General features: G+C 46.3%; 1 protein-coding gene across 15 annotated transcripts in view; it reads right to left on the minus strand.

Moving 5' to 3' along the window:
* IP6K2 (inositol hexakisphosphate kinase 2) overlaps positions 1 to 21,226 on the minus strand; it is a 50,024-nt gene that overhangs the window by 1,136 nt on the left and 27,662 nt on the right. For 3 of the 15 annotated variants that reach the window (XM_016941061.4, XM_063805751.1, XM_016941063.4), the window contains 4 exons: positions 5,976 to 6,307; positions 3,838 to 4,063; positions 2,164 to 2,339; positions 401 to 576 (listed from right to left, as the gene is read on the minus strand). In XM_016941061.4, the coding sequence (XP_016796550.1) occupies positions 401 to 576; positions 2,164 to 2,339; positions 3,838 to 4,063; positions 5,976 to 6,307 (910 nt within the window). Of the gene's footprint in view, positions 1 to 400; positions 577 to 2,128; positions 2,340 to 3,837; positions 4,064 to 4,153; positions 5,124 to 5,579; positions 6,308 to 18,978; positions 19,096 to 21,226 lie in introns of those variants that run through there. The other 12 variants (XM_016941069.4, XM_016941062.4, XM_016941066.3 and 9 more) reach the window with 8 other exon arrangements.

Raw genomic sequence — 21,226 nt, forward strand, 5'->3', positions numbered from 1 at the left:
ACTCATGTAGGGTCAAATCTGGAACCTTTTTATTTTGAGACAGTCTCGCCGTCGCCCAGGCTGGAGTGCAATGGCGTGATCTCAGCTCACTGCAACCTCTGCCTCCTGGGTTCAAGCTGTTTTCATGCCTCAGCCTCCCAAGTAGCTGGTATTACAGCCGTGCACCACCACGCCCAGCCAATTTTTGTATTTTTAGCAGAGACAGGGTTTCGCCATGTTGCCTGGGCTGGTCTCAAACTCCTGACCTCAGGTGATCCACCCACCTTGACCCCCCAAAGTGCTGGGATTACAGGTGTGAGCCACTGCACCTGGCCTGGAATCTTTTGAGCAAACAGGACTATACCAGGGTGGGGAAGTGACAGCCACTGGATGCCCTAGCCAGCCCTAGCATCCCCCTCACCTGCATGCCACACACACGCACACCAATGACTGCAGATGTGCTCTGCTGACATTTTCGGATCTGGTTGGCTGCCTTCTCCTCTGAAGCATCATCACCATGTTGTCGTGTGCCCATCTTGAGGTCAAGGACACAAGGCACCTCGTAGCGGGAAGTCAGGTTTTCCAGTAAGATAAATTCTGAGTAGTTAAGAATAATACCCCCAAAAGGAAGTGCTACTGCATGGGTCCTTGGCACTCTCAAGGTACAGTGCCTTGATGCAGTGACCCAGAGAAGCCTGAACCCACAGGAGACTCCATTAGTCCTGCCATCCCCGACACAGGGAGTCCAGAGCTGACTATAAAGCTAAGAGACACCTTTACTTCTTGTCAGGGAACTGGCATGGAAGCAGCCTGCACCTGGACTCAACAGAGGCCTAGGCTCTTCCTGCCTGGGAGACACACACGCCATCTTCTGAACTCTTAGCTAAGTGTAGGACTAGGGTCCAAAAACAAAGTCCTCAATTACAAGTAGAACATCAAGAAAGTTCAGTAAATCCTGTAGCCTTAAATGTGAACTGGAAATATTAGTATAAACTCATGAAAATACTTTGCTCTTTAAATGTCTGCTTCCCAGCTGTGTGCACTAAAAAGGTCTAGAAACAATAACCAGAAATAATGAGTGTCTCTAGTGCACAGACCATTGTCTCATTATTTCCCATTCAAGGAATCAGTGCTCCCAACAGCAGAAACTGGTAAACTATGGCCCAGTGCTTGCTGTTTATGGCCTATAAGCTAGGAATGGTTTTTACATTTTTAAGAGACCAAAAAATAGATAAAAGGCTAGGCGTGGTGGCTCACGCCTGTTATCCCAACATTTTGGGAGGCTGAGGCAGGAGGATCACTTGAGCCCAGGAGTTTGAGACCAGCCTGGGCAACACAGTGAGACCTTACCTCTACAAAGGGGAGGGGAGGGGAGGGGCAGGGAGGAAGAGGGCTGGGCGTGGTGGTTCATGCCAGTTATCCCAGCACTTTGGGAGGCCAAAGCAGGTGGATCACCTGAGGTCAGGAGTTTGGATCAGCCTGGCCAACATAGTGAAACCCTGTCTCCACTAAAAATACAAAAATGAGCCAGACGTGGTAGCGGATGCCTGTAATCCCAACTATTTGGGTGGCTGAGGCATGAGAATCGCTTGAACCTGGGAGACGGAGGTTGCAGTGAGCTGAGATCACACCACTGCACTCTAGCCTGGGGGACGAGCAAGACTCTGTCTCAAAAAAAAAAGAAAAAAAGAGAGAGAGAGAGGAAAAAAAGAAAAGAGAAAAGAAAACAAAGATTTCCTTATGCACAGCTCATGTCCCAGTGGCAGTCTGGTGAACCAGGACTGAAAGGTCAGTCTCCTCACCCAAACACCCCAGCCCTTGGCAGGTGAGCAATGTTTTCAGACTTCTGAAAAGTCTGAAAACAGGGAGCAGCTCCTTGCCCTCTTCCTCTAGGTTACCTAGGCTAAAGCCCACCTGATGCAAGCTGGCCCCTTCATGAGGCACCCCTCACCTCCCAGAAACCCATTATACCCCACTCCTCATCATCTGCACTCCTAGGCCAGTAGCTGCCCTGAGGGAAGTGATTATTTGCCCATAATTATCATACAGGTCCTGGAATAACCCAGGTAGGAGAAACTCAACCATGACTATAAAAACCTAACTTCTCTCTCCAAGCTCCAAGGGACTTCCTCATTTCCTCTCCTCTTACCCTCAAATGCAGAGATGCCCGTGAACAAAGGATACTGTACTGGTTCCGATGCTTTGCATTCTCCTTCATTCTCTGTAACTGTTGCTGGTGACATTTCATGCTCCAAGGGTTATAGTGTTTAAGCTGGGAACTTATATTCCCCTTCTTCTCTACAGTGTAGTACAAGACTTCAGATTTCTTTAGCCACTCAAATTCTTCTTCTAACTTATGGCTATAAAGAGATAAGGACCAATAAATCAGTATGTCTTATCAGAATTCAGAAGGCTGGGCGTGGTGGCTCATGCCTGTAATCCCAGCACTTTGGGAGGCTGAGATGGGCAGATCACTTGAGATCAGGAGTTGGAGACCAGCCTGGCCAACAGGGTGAAACCCTGTCTCTACTAAAAATACAAAAATTAGCCAGGCGTGGTGGTGTGCTCAGGAGGCTGAGGCAGGAGAATCACTTGAACCTGGGAGGCAGAGGTTGCAGTGAGCCTAGAAGATCGTGCCACTGCACTCCAGAGCCTGGGCAACAGAACAAGCAAGACTCAATAAATAAATAAATAAATAAATAAATAAATAAATAAATAAATAAATAAAATCCAGGGTTAAAGCACAAAGAAACTTTCTTTTTTTTCTTTTTTTGAGATGGAGTTTCGCTCTTATTGCCCAGGTGCAATGGTGCGATCTCAGCTCACTGCAACCTACGCCTCCCGGTTCTAGAGATTCTCCTGTCTCAGCTGGGACTACAGGCGCATGCCACCACACCGGGCTAATTTTTGTATTTTTAGTAGAGACAGGGTTTCATCATATTGGTCAGGCTGGTCTCGAACTCCTGACCTCAGGTGATCCGCCCGCCCTGGCGTCCTGAAGTGCTGGGATTACAGGCATGAGCCACCGCACCCGGCCAGAAACTTTCTACAGTAATGAAAAGTGACTTCTTGATGTGGTGGTGGCTTACCGTGTAAACATCTGCCAAAACTCTCTGAACACTCCAAATGGGTGCATTTTACCACATGTATACCTCAAGAAAGTTGATTTTAGAAAATAAAATTAAGGGACCAGTCAACCACTATTTTCTACAGCAAAAAGAACCTAAGATCCAAGATCAGCCCCTGCTCCCCAGCCCTGTATGTGGAGAGCCTTCACTGCCCTCTTCTAGGCAGTGGTACCACCTAGCCTCCAGTACAACCAGGTTCCCCTGACTCCAAAAGCTGGCAACTGGGAAAATAGGAACTGAAATTCCATGGGACTAAGTCAACCTACTTAGCTACATTACATGTACTTTACTTTATATATACTATTTATATTTTCACAAGCTTTGCCAAGGTGCAAGGGTAGGATGGCCCTGCTTAGGGGGATTGCTGAGTTTCAGGGATGCCCAACTGCTCATTTCATCCCCCACCACTGGTGAACAACCTGAGGTAAAAGGATGGCTCCTCTCTTAGTCACTGCTACATCTCCAGAACACAGCCTAGCACAGAGCAGTCATAGAAGAGTGAGTGAATCTCTTACAGCTGCCAGTGCAGCTGTTTGCCCAAACTGGCATGATCTAACCAGAGTCAATTAAACAAAGAGAGGCTGAGTATGCCATGTGGGAATTGGCCACTGAATGACAAGGTACCTACTAAATCCACTTCAGTCCTTAGCTCCAGGGAACTGGGCTGTAACCAAAACCCCCAACACTTCCCCTCCCACATAGCCCAGAGTTGCCCTCTGTCTACACTCACCTCTTCATTTTCTCCTCTTTACGGTGCTGACGCACCCAGTCCTTAGGGGTCTTTTCTGTTTCTAAGACATGATGTTTTTTGTTTGTTGTCCACCTTAGGAGCTTACTTTTTGGTTCACAGTCTGAATTATCTACAATGTCCACAATTCCATGATCCCCTTTCAATGGATATGCTATTAGACACAAGTTCCTGTCTTCATCTTCTTCAAAGCGCACAGATACCACACCTGGAAGGGGGTGAGGAGCAGAAAGAACTTTTAATTTAGCAGGAAGAAGCGTTGTAAGTAACATGATTGTAACATTTGTTTTTTTCTTACCCAGTTCCTTAGTCTCTATGTTGCCAGAGGCCCCAAACTCATCTGCAAACTTAACAAATATCAAAACAGCTAGAAAAGATGACACCATACAAGACAAGCAATTAGGGAGCAAACATGGCTGAGAGTCTTCCTCTCTGATGTACTCAACGAGGCAAGAGCCAAAGAATTACAAGACACATTTTTCCATCATTGAAAATGTTTATTAATTTTTATGTAATTCTTCTAATCCTAAAAGACTGAAAACATTGCTCTTTATAGTTTGCAGGAATTTTTAATGCCCTAAACAGAAACTCCAACAGCCTCATGCCTTGCTTTAAAGCAGAGCCTGAATACAGGGGGAACACAGGTTTGCCTGAGGGTTAAGAAGCATCCAAGAGTAAGGGAAGACTGGGTAAGCAAAGCAAAATAAAGGGGCAAACAAAACAAACCACACAGCACAAGACACCCTAGCAAAGGCTTCCCACAGTGCCCCCACACGGGTAGGCACCCAGGCCTTTTGTTCTTATAAAATATGTTTTTATTGGTCTTTGCAGTCTCACGTCACAAAATAACAAAATGAACACAAGGCAGATAGAGCTGGTTGGGGAGCACAGACATGTGGTGGCCTTGAAAGCAGCTTTTCCCCTTAAGTCTCTAGAACCTGCCATGAGTAATTAGACAGTCTTTGAGGATGGGGCTGTCAGGTGGGGGCGTTTCAGCAGGTGCCGACGAGCGCCTTACAAACGACTGGCTGAACACCTTTCCTCCCAGGCCTCTCTGCCCCAGCATCACTCAATCTGCTCAGTCCTCGACTGCTGCAGGGGAATGCGTGCTCAGAGAGAGATGACACTTCTGAGGTGGCCCCCAGCTCTGGGTGCAGAGGAGCCGGGGTGGGGTATTCAGGCCACACTTCCCTGTGGCCACAGGGGAAAGGACCAGGGGAAAAAATGGGGCAGGGATGGCCAGCTAACAAGGGGCCTTTGGCTTTGTCCTGGAAAAAAACAACAGAGAAGGACCAAGTGAGGGCCCCCAACTCCCCCATCCCCACCGCAATACACATGCATATTCAGAGTACAGAGAAAGGCACCCAGTACATTCTGTCCTTAAAGACAATGTTTCAACAGTCCCAAAAGAACCTAAGTTGTTCTAGAGTCCTTTATGTAACCAGGTAATGCACATTTAAAATTAATTTCTTTAATGGATTCTTACTTGATTTACAAAAGACTCCCCCACTCCCCCCAGCAAAGACCCCACCATGCTGGTGGCTGCTGATGTCCCCTATAAAATACATTATAAAAAGAAATAAAAAAATTATCATATGTGAATCGAAGGGTTGCTTTCATATAGCAATTTTGGGGACATTCTGTAACAGCAAAGGGCTTGGGCTAATCAGCACAGGCCTCCCACTCCTGCATTCCATCTGACTCAATGCTGCTCCCCGGCCTACCTAATCACCCGGGCTTCTGGTTTCCTGGAGGACAAAAAGCAGGCGGCAAGTATTCTGGGTAAAATCCTCCCAAAGTCTTCCCCCACCGTCCCCCCAATGGGGGACTATGGGTTACTGTGATCAAGAGACACCTGAACATAAAACACAACTACACTTCTACCAAAATCAAACTCAAATCCACAAAACAAAACAGAATTGAGCAATCTTACCAGGGCTTGAAAACTGAGGGTGTGAGATGCTGGGCTGAGGGCCAGGAGGAGGAGAAGGAGGAGAGGGAGGGAAAGCACAGAGTGGGAGGGAGTGAGGGCTCCAGGGATGGCTGCCAGGGCCTTCCATGGCCACGATCTCTCACATCTCCTCGCCAGTGTGGCAACCCCTCCAGCAGCTGGGACTTACCTTTGTACTGGGGAGTGAATTTGCGCATCTCAGCAGGGAGGGTCTCGTAGAACTGATGTTCCCTTGGGACCAGGGGCTTGCACAGGGTTGTCTCATTGAAGCGGAGCACGCATGAGTGCCCCCCGACCTGGTGGACAAAGGGCTCCAGAAGGACGCCTTTGGCGCGGGGCTCCACATCCATGGCCCTGAAGGCTGGGCTCATCCTCCGGGCGCAGATGGCGGGGAGATGGGGGAGGCAGCGGAGTCCAGCGGCCAGTACGTCTTCTGTCTGTTGTTTGTCCGTGTGTCCCTCTCGTCTTGGCTCCTTGGCTTGTTCTGGCCAGGACGCTCTGCTGGAAGCAAACACAATGATGACATGGGGGTTCGAAGTAGCGTGGGAAGTGCCTTAGAGCTGCTCACCCTGCTCCTTCAGCAGAAAGACAAAGACAAACAGTCTGAGCTCTTGCGGGACTCCGCCCATGCCACCCACCTTGGCCCCGCCTTCTCCGGCAGAAAAACAAAAACACTATGAGCTCATGGGGCGGGGTTAGATGCAGACAGGCAGGGAATGGGTTCAGGGGCCCTAAAAAGGCAGAGGTCCCACTACGGTGTTAGAAAGCCACTGCCGCAGGCAAAACTGATGCAGGCAAAACTGATGCCATGGTGAGGTGAAATCACAATTTCAAGCCTAATATTTGGATTAAATCTTACCATTTTCTAATAAGAGTGTCAAGCTTTAAGTGGATGATGCCCAGGTCTCCCATTAATTTTATATATTATATATAATATATATTATATATATAATAAATATATATTATATATATAATTTTTTAATATATATAATTTTTTTTTGAGATGGAGTCTCACTCTATCGCCAGGTGGGAGTGCAGTGGCACAATCTCGACTCACTGCAACCTCCGCCTCTCAGGGTTCAAGCCATTTTCCTGCCTCAGCCTCCCGAGTAGCTGGGATTACAGGTGCGCACCACCACGCCCAGCTAATTTTTGTATTTTTAGTAGAGACGGGGTTTCACCACGTTGGCTGGCATGGTCTTGATCTCTTGACCTCATGATCTGCCCACTCGGTCTCCCAAAGTGCTGGGATTACAGGTGTGAGCAACCGCACCCAGCCCCATTAATTATATTTTTATAAAATGCATTTAAATATAGGGAAAACCTGCTTACTCATTATCTAGTAAGACTCATTATTTACTTGTCCAGGTTGTCTACCCACACTGCTCCTGCCCAAGGCCAAAGATGAGCCCCATTAACCTTGTTAGCAATGGAGCTTGGGTCTAGCTTTAATGATTAACATCTGTATCTAAAAACAACTGATCAAGGCTGGTTAACTCCATTTAAAAAGATACACAGTGTTCTAGGTCACTATTTTTATCAGTTCTATCCTGATCACCAAAAGCTGGTACACACCTTTAAACCAAAGTTATGCTCTTGGGGCAATCAGAGCTCGCATCCACTCACTCAGCCACGCACTGGATGCCACATCAACGAAGCACATTTCTGCATGCACCCTGTTAACCGGTTCAGGCCATCTCACACTCATTCTCTGTTTTGTCTAATTTACAAATTAGACAGTCTCTACTAGCATTACTAACAGGGCTTGAGTTACATTTCAGTATCTGTACAGGGATTTTACTGGGAACTCCTTCAGTTCCCATGACTCCAACTGAGAGAGGAGTGAGGATGGATCTGGAAGAGATGTGCCCTCTGTCCTCTAATGTGGGGAAAGCACCTATTATGTATCAGGCTCATGACAGGAATTTCTTATGTCATTTGGTCCTGACACTTTCTTTGAGGTAGACACTACTCTCCCTGTTGCAAACAATGAAGGTGATTAGAGATGGTTAGGAAATTCACCCAGGGCCAGAGACAATAAGCCACTTCTCCCAAGTGAACCCCATACAGCTGCCTCTAGGGCACATGATATCTGGCACTGCCCAGCCGAATTTTTACTTTTTTTTTTTGAGATGGAGTCTCGCTCTGTCACCCAGACTGGAGTGCAGTGGCGAGATCTCGGCTCACTGCAAGCTCCGCCTCCCAGGTTCACGTCATTCTCCTGCCTCAGCCTCCTGAGTAGCTGGGACTACAGGCGCCCGCCACCACGCCCGGCTAATTTTTGTATTTTTAGTAGAGACGGGGTTTCACCATGTTAGCCAGGATGGTCTTGATTTCCTGACCTCGTGATCCGCCCACCTCGGCATCCCAAAGTGCTGGATTACAGGCGTGAGCCACCGCGCCCGGCCAGTTGTTTTTTCGTTTTGTTTTTTTTTTTAGATGGAGTCTTGCTCTGTCGCCCAGGCTGAAGTGTGATCTCGGTTCACTGCAACCTCTGCCTCCCAGTCTCATGCGATTCTCCTGCCGCAACCTCCCAAGTAGCTGGGACTACAGGCACCCACCATGCCTAGCTTTTTTTTTTTTTTTTTTTTTTTTGTATTTTTAGTAGAGACAGGGTTTCACCATGTTGGCCAGACTGGTCTTGAACTCCTAACCTCAGGTGATCTGCTCACCCTGGCCTCCCAAAGTGCTGGGACTATGGATGTGAGCTACTGCACTTGACCAATTTTTAATTTTTTCTTAAAAAAATTAAACGTTTTACTGTTTTCTTAAAAAAAGTCAACAGGGTCTCACTCTGTCGCCCAGGCTGAAGTGCAATGACACGATCATAGCTCAAAACACCCTCAAACTCCTGGGCTCAAGGGATCTCCTGTCTCAGCCTCCCAAGCAGCTAGGACTACAGGCGCATGCCACCACGCCTAACTAATATTTTCTATTTATAAAGCAGCCTCTTTTAAAGAGTTTAAACTGGTGTTAATCTCTTCCTTTTAGAGAGTACCCGACTATGGGCCTCAACTGAACTCAACGGCTAGGAATCAGTAAGTTTTCCCATATGCAAAGAGCAGAGAATCTAAACCTAAGGTTCTGATTACTTGGCACTACCTTCTCATCACCACAAAAGCCTCCAGGAAGGCACGTATTGAGAAGAGTCCAGAAACTCAACACAGGCAATGGGACTGTAAATATGAGTACATTCTAACCATTTCAGGCTCTATCCAGAAGATGGAGCTCTGAGAAGTCTGGCCACACAAGCCTTTTCTCTAGGTCTATGCAGACTGGTTGACACTAGTCTACTGAAAAGACCTTTTGAATAAGAGTAATACCAAAAGAAGCTACTGATTCATGGTCCGCCGGCCAGTACTAAAGCACATGTCAGGTACCATAATTATGAATTGTTAAAGCACAAGATGCTCCTCATGGGCCAGGCTTTAGAAACACAATCCAGGCCAGGTATGGTGGCTCATGCCTATAATCCCAGCACTTTGGGAGACCAAGGTAGGAGATCACTTGAGACTAGGAGTTGACAACATAGTAAGCCCCATCTCTACAATTTTTTTGTTTTTTAATTGAGATGGAGTCTTGCTCTGTTGCCCAGGCTGGAGTGCAGTGGCGCAATCTTGGCTCACTGCAACCTCTGCCGCTCAGGTTCAAGCGATTCTCGTGCCTCAGCCTCCCGAGAAGCTGAGGACTATAGGCGCACGCCACCACGCCTGGCTAATTTTTTTGTATTTTTAGTAGAGATGGGGTTTCGCCATGTTGGCCAGGCTGGTCTCGAAATCCTGACCTCAATTGATCTGCCCGCCTTGGCCTCCCAAAGTGCTGGGATTATGGGCATGAGCCACCGTGCCCAGCCCAAAATTTTTTTAAAACTCAGCTAGGTGTAGTGGTGCATGCCTGGAGTCCCAGCTATTCAGGAGGCTGAAACAAGAGGATCACTTGAGCCCAGGACATTGAGGCTGCAGTGAGCCATGACTGAGCCACTGCACTCCAGACTGGGTGAGAGAGTAAGACCCTGTCTTTTGCTATCACAGCAATGCTAACAACAATGCAAATCCCTTATCAACTCTGCTCAGGATTCCTTAAATGTACTCAGTTACATAGAAAAATAACTCTGTGTAGGTATGTCTTACCCATCCCCACCTCCAACGAAAATAAACAAAAACAGTCCTTCATGGCGTCTCTAGAGTGTGGCTCAAGAGCATAGCTGGGGCCGGGCGTGGTGGCTCACACCTATAATTCCAGCACTCTGGGAGGCCTAAGCGGGTGGAATCACCTGAGGTCTGGAGTTCGAGACCAGCCTGACCAACATAGAGAAATGCTGTCTCTACTAAAAATACAAAATCAGCTGGGTGTGGTGGCGCATGCCTGTAATCCCAGCTACTCGGGAGGTTGAGGCAGGAGAATCGCTTGAATCTGGGGGGCTGACGTTACATACAGTGAGCCACTGCACTCCAGCCTGGGCAACGAGAGCAAAACTCCATCTCAAAAAAAAAACAAAACAAAAAACAACAACAACAAAAAAACGTAGCTGGAGGCCAAAAGGCCCAGTGAGGGTCTCCAACTTCTCTTCTCCAGAGTGTTAATTAGCTGCTGGGCATGATGTGCCACCTTATCACCCTTCCTCTTGCATCCATCTCTGGCGGTCCATAGGATGCTGCTCTTGGGAAAATCATCATCATTTTGGGTAGAAAGATAGGAAAAATCAGGCTCATCCTTGCCTGAGCCAAGTCTGATAAGAAACTTCCAAATGTGAGGCAGAATTAGGGAAACAATTGACCATCCTGTAGTGAGGTGGAGCCACATTTTAGTACCAGTTCTGCTACTCAATAGCGTGGAGAAAGACTCCAAGTCCGTGGCTCCCTTTGGGTTCGTTTTACGGTCTGTAAAATGGGAAAAGAGAGGCTTAGAGTAGATCTCTACTCTGTGGGTTGTGTAAGCAAGTTAGTGAGTAGTAACTAGTAGTTTTTTAAAAAAATTAAACAGAATACAACAAAATATGGCTGGGTACAGTGGCTCACTCCTTGTAATCCTAGCACTTTGGGAGGCCAAGATGGGAAGATTGCTTGAGTTCAGGAATTCGAGACTAGCCTGGGCTATGTAGTGAGACCTCAACTCTATAAAATAGTAATAATAAACAAAATATCAATGCATTGCACATAGTAAGTCTTGCTTTTTGATCCTTTTGTTTTAATTATGTTCAATCTCTCAATATGAACATAAGTATGGTTTTACTGTAAAACATACTTCTCACATTTGGAGTTGCAAAGAAGTGGCACTTCTGTTCTAGGGTCCCTCACAGCCCCTATCTCTGCAAGGAAATGAAGGATCAATTTTCCAAAGATTACAAAGCAAATCAGCTTCCTCCCTAGGAGCCTCAACTACACCAGAAGAAAGAAAAGCCCCAAAGCACCAATCTCCATGTCACCTGTTTCTCTCTCTCTCTTTTTGAGCAGTGTGATCTCTAAGGTCTAAAGCTGTTTCCCTGGAAGGCTGGAAAATTAATGGTTACGATAAAGCCCATGCAATGTGTGGGCCCAGTACCTAGAAAGACAGGAAATAACTGCAAAATACTGGCTTCAGATTTAGCATCTATTTTAGCTTTCCACATTGCCTCACATTTGTCCATGAAACTATGAACAGGTAAGAAACACAGAACATCCATCCTAGCACAGCATACAGTTTTCCCACTCAGTCCCTCCCCCAAATCTATCAAATTGGTTTAAGGATCTGTTGGAAACAATGCCTTAATATTCTTAACTTTTAAAGTAATGCAAATAAAATGGCTATGACTCATGAAAGCCCCTGGGTCCTTAGTTCACTCATCCAGAATTTAGTTAAAGAGGCTACAAAATGGGATCCACTGGGGCTACTTACTCTGGCTCAAGAAAAGCCCCAGGGTCAGGCAGTCACAGAGGGGTGGCATAAGGCACACTATACTGATGGTGGAAAAACAACCCTTACCACCCATACCTCCTCCCTGTGTGTTCCAGAGCCACCACCCAGCATCTGCCTGGTACACATTCATATACAAGCCAGGGTTAATTATGCAATGCCTCATACATTGCTGGTAGCAATGCAAAGCCACTTTGGAAAACAGTCTGGCAGTTTCTTATAAACATATACTTATTATATACATAGCAATCCCACTCCTAGGTGTTTAACTAAGTGGAATGACAACGTGGCTGGGCGCGGTGGCTCACGCCTGTAGTCCTGGCACTTTGGGAGGCCGAGGCGGGTGGATTACTTGAGGTCAGGAGTTTGAAACCAGCCTGGTCAACATGGTGAAACCCCATCTCTACTAACAATACAAAAAATTACAGGGCACTGCGCCTGGCCCATAAGTATGTATTATTTTAATAATCAGAAAAGATTATGCTGGCCAGGAGTGGTGGCTCACGCCTATAGTCCTAGCACCCTGGGAGGCTGAGGCGGGCGGATTGCCTGAGCTCAGAAGTTCGAGACCAGCCTGGCCAACATGGCGAAACCGTCTCTACTAAAAATACAAAAAGTAGCTGGGCGTGGTGGCAGGCGCCTGTAATCCCAGCTACTCGGGAGGCTGAGGCAGGAGAATCACTTGAACCCAGGAGGTGGAGGCTACAGTGAGCCAAGATCGTGCCATTGCACTCCAGCCTGGGCGACAAGAGCAAGACTCCGTCTCAAATAAAAATAAAAATAAAAAAAAAAGATTATACTTAAAAAGATCCTGCTGGGTGCGCTGACTCATACCTGTAATTCCAGCACTTTGGGAGGCCGAGGCAGGTGATCACTTGAGGTCAGGAGTTCAAGACTAGCCTGGCCAACATGGTGAAACCCCGTCTCTACTAATAATACAAAAAATTAGCTAGGCGTGGTGGCAGGCGCCTGTAGTCCCACCTACTTGGGAGGCTGAGGCACAAGAATCGCTTGAGCACAGGAGGCGGAGGTTGCAGTGAGCTGAGATCGCACCACTGTACTCCAGCCTGGGCAACAGAGCGAGACTTCGTCTAAAAAAATAAATAAATAAAAATAAATCCTACTCATTGTCCAATAGTTTCTACATACAAACTCATTGGCTGAAATTTCCTTTTGCATCCATTCTATTTGGACTCATCTGCATCACTTTGAGTATCTTGAATCACTCATGCTAAGGTCAGCCTTGACCTCTACTAAAATAAATAAATTTTTAAAAAATGAGCTGGGCATGGTGGTGGACACCTGTAATCCCAGCTACTTGGGAGGCTGAGGCAGGAGAATTGCTTGAACCCAGGAGGCAGAGGTTGCAGTGAACCAAGATTGCACCACTGCACTCCAGCCTGGGCAAAAGAGCGAGACTCCATCTCAAAAAAAATAAAATAAAGCATCCATAGAGGAAAAAATATCAACATCAAATGTGGCCCAATTATACTGGCTTCCTTATTTCTCAAATATGCCTGATACACACGTACCTCAGGGCCTTTTTACTTGCTATTCCCTTTGCTTGATATGTTCTTCCCCCAGATATCCCCCTTGGCTCACTCTCTCAACCTCCTTCAGCCCTTTGTGCAAATGTCACCCCCCCCTTTTTTTTTTTTTTGAGATAGAGTCTTGCTCTGTTGCCCAGGCTAAAAGTGCAGTGGCGTAATCACGGCTCACTGCAGCCTCAAACTCCTGGGCTCAAGTGATCCTCTCACCTCAGCCTCCTGAGCAGCTCTGACTCCAGGAGTGCATCACCACAGCTAGCTAAGCAAATGTCATCTCTTTAATGGGATCTTCAGCCACTCTATCTAAAAGTGAGTGCCACTCCCTGGGGCACCCCTGCTTTATTTTCTCCTCAGCACTTATCACCGTCTACGTTTCTTACTTGTCTTGTTAATTGTCTCCTCCCACCCAATTTCCACTTGAAAACATAAGGTCAGATTTTTGACTGCAGTGTTCACTGCTGAATCTCCAGGATTTACAAGAGCACCAGCATAAAGTAGGCACTCCACAAAATGTGCCTCAAATCACTACTGTGTCATGAATACCTAACACATACAGATCAGCAGAGAACTCATAAGGCACCCACTGCAATCATCATCCAAATCCACACCAATCATATGGTGAGCACAATTATTAAAATGTGGCCTGCTGCACACTTTACAAAATGCATTCCAAGCACTGGCTAATATTAGTTTACTTTGCATTTATTATTTTCCACCTTATAAGTCTGCATTAACTGGGGAGTATAAATTAAGGACCCACGCCTGAACATTCATCTGAGACCTGCTGGTGTAGAAACATTTCATGTCAAACAAAACCCAAGTTCTTAATGTAACGACAACTAACCTTTTGGAAAATTCTCTCTTGTAGAAAATCAGGTGAGAAAAGACTAGCTAATGAAGAATAAACTTTCAAAATGTGGCTACAAGATTTCAATTCTATCACAGTTTAAAACAAATATATTAACCAGCATTCAAATATTCTGTGTTGATACTGAGGTCATATCCCAAAGACCCAAGGTTTTCAGGTTGCTAAATCGTCACTAAAAAATAATTATCTCGGCCAGGCACGGTGGCTCACGCCTGTAATCCCAGCACTTTGGGAGGCCGAGGCGGGTGGATCACGAGGTCAGGAGATCAAGACCAACCTGGCTAACACGGTGAAACCTCATCTCTACTAAAAATACAAAAAAAAAAAAAAAAAAATTAGCCAGGCATGGTGGCAGGTGCCTATAGTCCCAGCAACTCAGGAGGCTGAGGCAGGAGAATGGCGTGAACCCAGGAAGCAGAGCTTGCAGTGAGCCAAGATTGCACCACTGCACTCCAGCCTGGGACACAGAGCTAGACTCTGTCTCAAAAAACAAAACAAAACAAAAATATCTCTTGCTAACCATGGAGATGAGGAAATAAATATAAAAATATTTTTAAAAATAAAAACTATCAGCCAGGAGCAGTGGCTCACGCCTGTAATCCCAGCACCTTGGGAGGCCGAGGCGGGCAGATCACTTGAGGCCAGGAGTTCAAGACCAGCCTGGCCAACGTGGTGAAACCCGGTCTCTACTAAAAAATACAAAAATTAGCCAGGCATGGTAGCACATGCCTGTGATCCCAGCTACTTGGGAGGCTGAGGTAGGAGAAGTGCTTGAACCCAGGAGGCGGAGGCTGCAGTGACCGGAGATTGCGCCACTGCACTCTAGCCTGGCAACAGAGTGAGACTCCATCTCAAAAAAGAAAAGAAAAGAAAAAAACAAACAATAAAAAACTAAAAAGCATTTTTAGTAAAATAAAGCCAGGAAGGAAACAGTCAATGTCTGACTCTGAAAGGATGTCTTGTGGGGAACACCAAATTGACCTGTCTGGGTACATGGCATCAAACTACCATCAACCTCAGGAAAACTCCATAAAAATCAAGTCCACTGCTCCATAAAATCAGGACATCTATCATCCTTGATGATGAACACATTCGCCTCCACATCCAGCAATAGGAGATGAATGAAACAAAAATATTTTTTTCATTCAATTGTATGACAGACTATTAGGATAGCATGAAGAGCTTTCTTATGAATTTTATATTTTTTAACCAGGAGAAAATGCTTATGATACACTTTTTTTTTTTTTTTTGAGACAGGGTCTCCATTGTTAAGGCTGCAGTGCAGTGGCGTAATCTCAGCTCACCACAGCCTTGTCCACCCAGGCTCAAGTGATCCTCCCACCTCAGCTTCCCAAGTTGCTGGGACAGCTATAAGCACACGCCACCATATCCGGCTAATTTTTGTATTTCTTTGTAGAGACGGGGTTTTGCTATGTTGCTCAGGCTGGTCTTGAACTCTTGAGTTCAAGTGATCCTCCTGCCTTGGCCTCCCAAAGTGCTGGGATTAGAGGCGTGTGCCACCGCACCGGGCCGTTTATGATACACTTTTTTTTTTCTCTGAGAGTCTTGCTCTGTTGCCCAGGCTAGAGTGCATGATCTCACCTCACGGCAACCTCTGCCTCCCAGGTTCAAGCGATTCTCATGCCTCAGCCTCCCGAGTAGCTGAGATTACAAGCACGCGCCACTGTGCCCGGCTAATTTTTCTAATTTTTTTTTTTTGAGACGGAGTCTCACTCTGTCGCCCAGGCTGGAGTGCAGTGGCGCATTCTCAGCTCACTGCAAGCTCCGCCTCCCTGGTTCACGCCATTCTCCTGCCTCAGCCTCCCGAGTAGCTGGGTCTACAGGCGTCTGCCACCACAACCGGCTAATTTTTTGTATTTTTTTAGTAGAGATGCGGTTTCACCGTGTTAGCCAGGATGGTCTCAATCTCTTGACCTCGTGATCCGCTGCCTCAGCCTCCCAAAGTGCTGGGATTACAGACGTGAATCACCCCACCCAGTAGAGACTGGGTTCAGTGTGTTGGTCAAGATGGTCTCAAACTACTGGCCTCAAGTGATCTGCCCGCGTCAGCCTCCCAAAGTGCTGGGATTACAGGCATGAGCCACTGCACCAGGCCTCACTTTTGATAAACTTTTAAGTTATAAGAAGGAAGATGGGGCCAGGCGCAGTGGCTCACATCTGTAATCCCAGCACTTTGGGAGGCCGAGGCGGGCGGATCACGAGGTCAAGAGATCGAGACCAGACTGGGCAAGCTGCACAGTGACAGCCAGTCTCTAAATAATTTTTTAATTAGTCAGGCATGGCGGGGAGACTGAGGTGGGAGGATCACTGGAGTGCAGGAGTTCCAGAATTCTGTGAGGTATGATCATGCCACTGCACTCCAGCCTGGATGACAGAGCAGGACACTGTCTATTAAAAAAAAAAAAAAAGGCTATTCACAAGCCTTCTCTAAAAGAATTATTCAAGGATATACTACAGCTTGGCCAAGCGTGGTGGCTCATGCCTGTTATCCCAACATTTTGAGAGGCTGAGGTAGGTGGATCGATTGAGCCCAGGAGTTCGAGACCAGCCTAGGCAACATGGCAAAAACCCCTCTCTACCAAAAAATAAAAATAAAAAATAAAAAAATAAAATAAAAAATAAAAAAATAAAAAAAAATAAAAACAGAAGGACAGGCATAGTGGCTCACGCCTGTAATCCCAGCACTTTGGGAGGCCAAGGCAGGTGGATCACCTGAAGTCAGGAGTTTGAGACCACACTGCCCAACATGGTGAAACCCTGTCTCTACTAAAAATACAAAAAATTAGCCGTGCATGGTGGTGGGCGCCTGTATTCCAAGCTACTCGGGAGGCTGAGGCAGGAGAATCACTTGAATCCGGGAGGCGGAGGTTGCAGTGAGCCGAGACTACGCCATTGCACTCCAGCCTAAGCAACAAGAGTGAAACTCCATCTCAAAAAAAAAGAGGCCAAGGCAGTAGGATCACTTGAGGCCAGAAGTTCAAGACCAGCCTCGGCAACACAGCAAGACCCTATCTCTACAAAAAAATTAGCAAGTTGTGGTAGTGCACATCTGTAGCCCTAGCTACTCAGGAGGCTGAGGCAGGAGGATCTCTTGAGCCCAGGAGTCTGAGGCTGCAGTGATCTCTAATCATACCACTGAGCTTCAGCCTGCATGACTGAGTGAGACCCTATGTCAAACAACCAAATAAAGAAATAAAAGATAGGATCAATTACCCTTGAGGAGTGACTATGGCGACCCTTCTGTTCTCTCTACAGAAAGTTGTAATATTGCTATTATAGAAAGAGGTGGTCAGGCCAGGTGCGGTGGCTCAGGCTTGTAAAAGTAGCACTTTGGGAGGCAGATCACTTAAGCTCAAGAGTTCAAGACCAGCCTGAGCAACATGGCAAAACCCCATCTCCACTAAAAATACAAAAACTAGCTGGGCGTGGTGGCACGGGCCCATAGTCCCAGCTACTTGGGGGGCTGAAGCAGGAGAATAGCTTGAACCTGGGAGGCTGAGGCTGCAGTGAACCTGGGTGACAAAATGAGACCCTGTCCCCAAAAAAATAAAAAAGAAAGAAAGCGGTGGTCAAAATGCTGCCCCAAAATGTAGGGAGGTAAGTACTATAGAACTTTCTTCTGCATTTTTAAATGTGTAACTTTTTGTGATTTTTTTCAATCTAAACAAACATTCACTTTCTTACCTAATTTTGTTATCATGTTTGTACATTATTTTGTTTAAAGATGGCATTTATAATTACACGTATAATTACAAATTATGTATTTATGTTACATATATTTATATTATTTTATATAAGCTTCAGACACCACAAAACCTGCCCTATACTAGGTGGTAAGATCATGATTGCCCGCTTTTCAGTTTTCTGAATGTTTCAAACTTATAATATCCTCCAACTCTGAGCACACATTACCTTTATAACTGAGAGAGAAAATACTGGGGGAAGAGAAGGATTCAAGATTGAAACAGGAAAACACAGATGGCTGCCTGGCTCTTGATGGTTTTAAATCCACCTAGAAACAAACACTGATCCAGCCCACCCTTCGTACTCAGAGCTTCACTCCAAGTGAGAATAACAACCACAACACCACAACACACACTGTCCTTAAGATGTATACAAGGTGCTAGAAGGTCAGAGCCCTCAATAGCATCTCATTCTGGTTTTATTTTATCTTTTGAGATGCAGTTTCGCTCTTGTTGCCCAGGCTGGAGTGCAATGGCCTGATCTCGGCTCACCACAACCTCTGCCTCCCGGGTTCAAGTGATTCTCCTGCCTCAGACTTCCAAGTAGCTGGGATTACAGGCATGTGCCACCACGCCCGGCTAATTTTTATATATTTTTTAGTAAAGACAGCGTTTTTCCATGTTGGACAGGCTGGTCTCAAACTCCCAGCCTCAGGTGATCCGCCCCCCTTGGCCTCCCAAAGTGCTGGGATTACAGGTGTGAGCCACTGCACCCAGGCTCATTCTGGTTTTAATGAAGAAACCACAGATTTTAACTGGAGTGATTACATGAAAGTCATACAATAATGTAGCTTCTTCCCCCAAAAGAGCAGATTGTTCCAAAAATCTGGACAAATCTCAGGTTTTCCATAAGGGACACAGTAGCCTCTCAGCTGCTTCTCCTTTCTAAACCACCAGCACAACTAGCTGCCCTATCTCTTTGCCTCGTCTGACCAGGTTTCTGGAATGACAGACTAGAGGGCTCCAAGGTAAAGGGAACAGGAAGAAGGAACTTTCAGTCTACCAAGAAATATGTGTATCACCAGCCTGGGCAAGATGGGGACACCCTGTCTCTACCAAATAAAAATAAAAAAAAAAATAGCCAGGTGCAATGGCGCATACCTGTGGTCCCAGCTACTTGGGAGTCTGAGATGGAAGGGTCACTGGAGCCTGGGAGGTCAAGGCTGCAGTGAGCCGTGATCACATGACTGTACTCCAGCCTGGGTGACAGAGCGAGACCCTGTCTCAAAAAATAATAATAATAATACATAAATAAATAATAAAAAAGAAATATGTTTATCAGAATAACCTGCTAGAATTAGAAAGAATTTAAGCAATTTTAAAAGCTTCTCGCTAAAACAATGATTGATTCTAAGGTCTCATATGTCCCCTTTATCAATATATCAAACTTTATTTTGAGATGGGGGCTCACTATGTTGCCCAGGCTGGCCTCGAACTCCTGGCCTCAAGTGATCCTTCCGCCTTAGCCTCTCCAAGTGCTAGGATTACAAGGCATGAGTCAACTGGCCAAATTTTCTTACAAATAGCTGAATGTATTCTATACACATACCAGGAATTTTCAGTTCTGTTGTAAAAGCCAGTTACCCCTTTTTCAAGAACAATTCTCAGTCTCCAGTCTCCCACCACATTGTAAGAAACGTAACTCAACAAGAACACAGAGAAGCAACTCTCTCAGACTAAAGCCAAAATTGCTTACAGGTCTCAATCTATGAGGGATTTTTGCAATCCTCGAGTCATGGTTCTTTCATATGCCAATAAGTAATGGTTCCATAGGGCCCGTGTGGTGGCTCACACACGTGTAATCCTAGCACTTTGGAGGCCAAGGCAGGATGACTGTTTGAGCCCAGGAGTTTGAGAACAATCCTGGCAAAATAGTGAGACCTTGTCTCTACAAAAAATAACTAGCCAGGTGTGGTGGTACATGCCTGTTGTCCCAGCTACTCGGGAGGCAGAGGTGGAGGGATCACTTGAGCCTGGAAAGCTCAAGGTTATAGTGAGCAGAGATTGTACCACCATACTCCAGCCCGGTGACAGAGCGAGACACTGTCTCAAACAACCAAAAAAGTAACGGTCCATTAGCTTCAGACAAGATTATATGTTTCCTGCCAGTGGGCAATGTTTACCCCATTTAGCTCTTAGCTCACTGCCAAACCCAAATGACACATGAATTCATCTTCTGAAATAAGGGATGCCAACAGTGATTCAGTCCCAATGGGCAGCCACAGACGCAGGGCATCCCGGACCTGCCCAGGCAAGCACCTGAGTGCTGCATTTGCTGGAGCAGGAACGAAAGTGTACCCTATGCAGCACTAGTTCCTGCGACCAAGGGAACTCTGACAATTTCCTCTGGGTCCTTTCAACATCTCGCTTAGACAAATACTCCTCGCAAGGGTCTGCAAACTATTCCAGGTTTGTGGCAGCAATCTGGCAGCTTGTATCACCCAACCCACTTGGCCTGAGTGCAGTCAGTGTTCTTCCAGACCAGCCCAGAAAAAAATGAGATACGATTCTGAGAAAAGTCTTAAGACTACACCAGTCAGGCTGGGCGCGGTGGCTCACGCCTGTAATCCCAGCACTTTGGGAGGCCAAGGCAGGCAGATCACGAGGTCAGGAGATCGAGACCATCCTGGCTAACATGGTGAAACCCCATCTCTACTAAAAATAAAAAAATTAGCCAGGCGTGGTGGCAGGTGCCTGTAGTCTCAGCTACTGGGGAGGCTGAGGCAGGAGAATCACTTGAACCTAGGAGGCGGAGCTTGCAGTGAGCCGAGATCGCACCACTGCACTCCAGCCTGGGCAAGAGAGCGAGATTCCATCTCAAAAAAAAAAAAAATTAATTAATTAAAAAAAAAAGACTGCACCAGTCACAGCACTATGTCCTAATAAAGAGACACCTGCCAATTATCCTTCAGAAGTCCTGAGTTAGCTCTCCAAAATAAGATCCAGAAAAATATTTTAAAATTTTTGTTACGGAAATCAAGTTCAATTGCATTCACAGTTCCAAAGCAAAGGTCACACTGATCTCTTCAGAATCACCCAGTTTGTGAGGAAAGCAGTGGATTCAGTCAATCAAGATCGCACGCATTTGAGGCCAGGCACGGAGGCTCACACCTATAATCTCAGCAGTTTGGGAAGCTGAGGCGGGAGGATTGCTAGAGCTCAGAAGTTTGAGACCAGCCTGGGCAACACAGTGAGACCCTGTCTTCACAAAAAATGTTTTAAAAATTAGCCAGGCTTGGTGGCATGCGCCTGTAGTCCTAGCTACTCAGAAGGCTGAGGCAGGAGGATCACTTTAGCCCAGAAGGTTGAGGGTACTGTGAGCTATGAGATTGTGCCACTGCACTCTAGC

Source organism: Pan troglodytes, chromosome 2, assembly GCF_028858775.2.
Source record: "Pan troglodytes isolate AG18354 chromosome 2, NHGRI_mPanTro3-v2.0_pri, whole genome shotgun sequence".
Lineage (NCBI taxonomy): Eukaryota > Metazoa > Chordata > Mammalia > Primates > Hominidae > Pan > Pan troglodytes.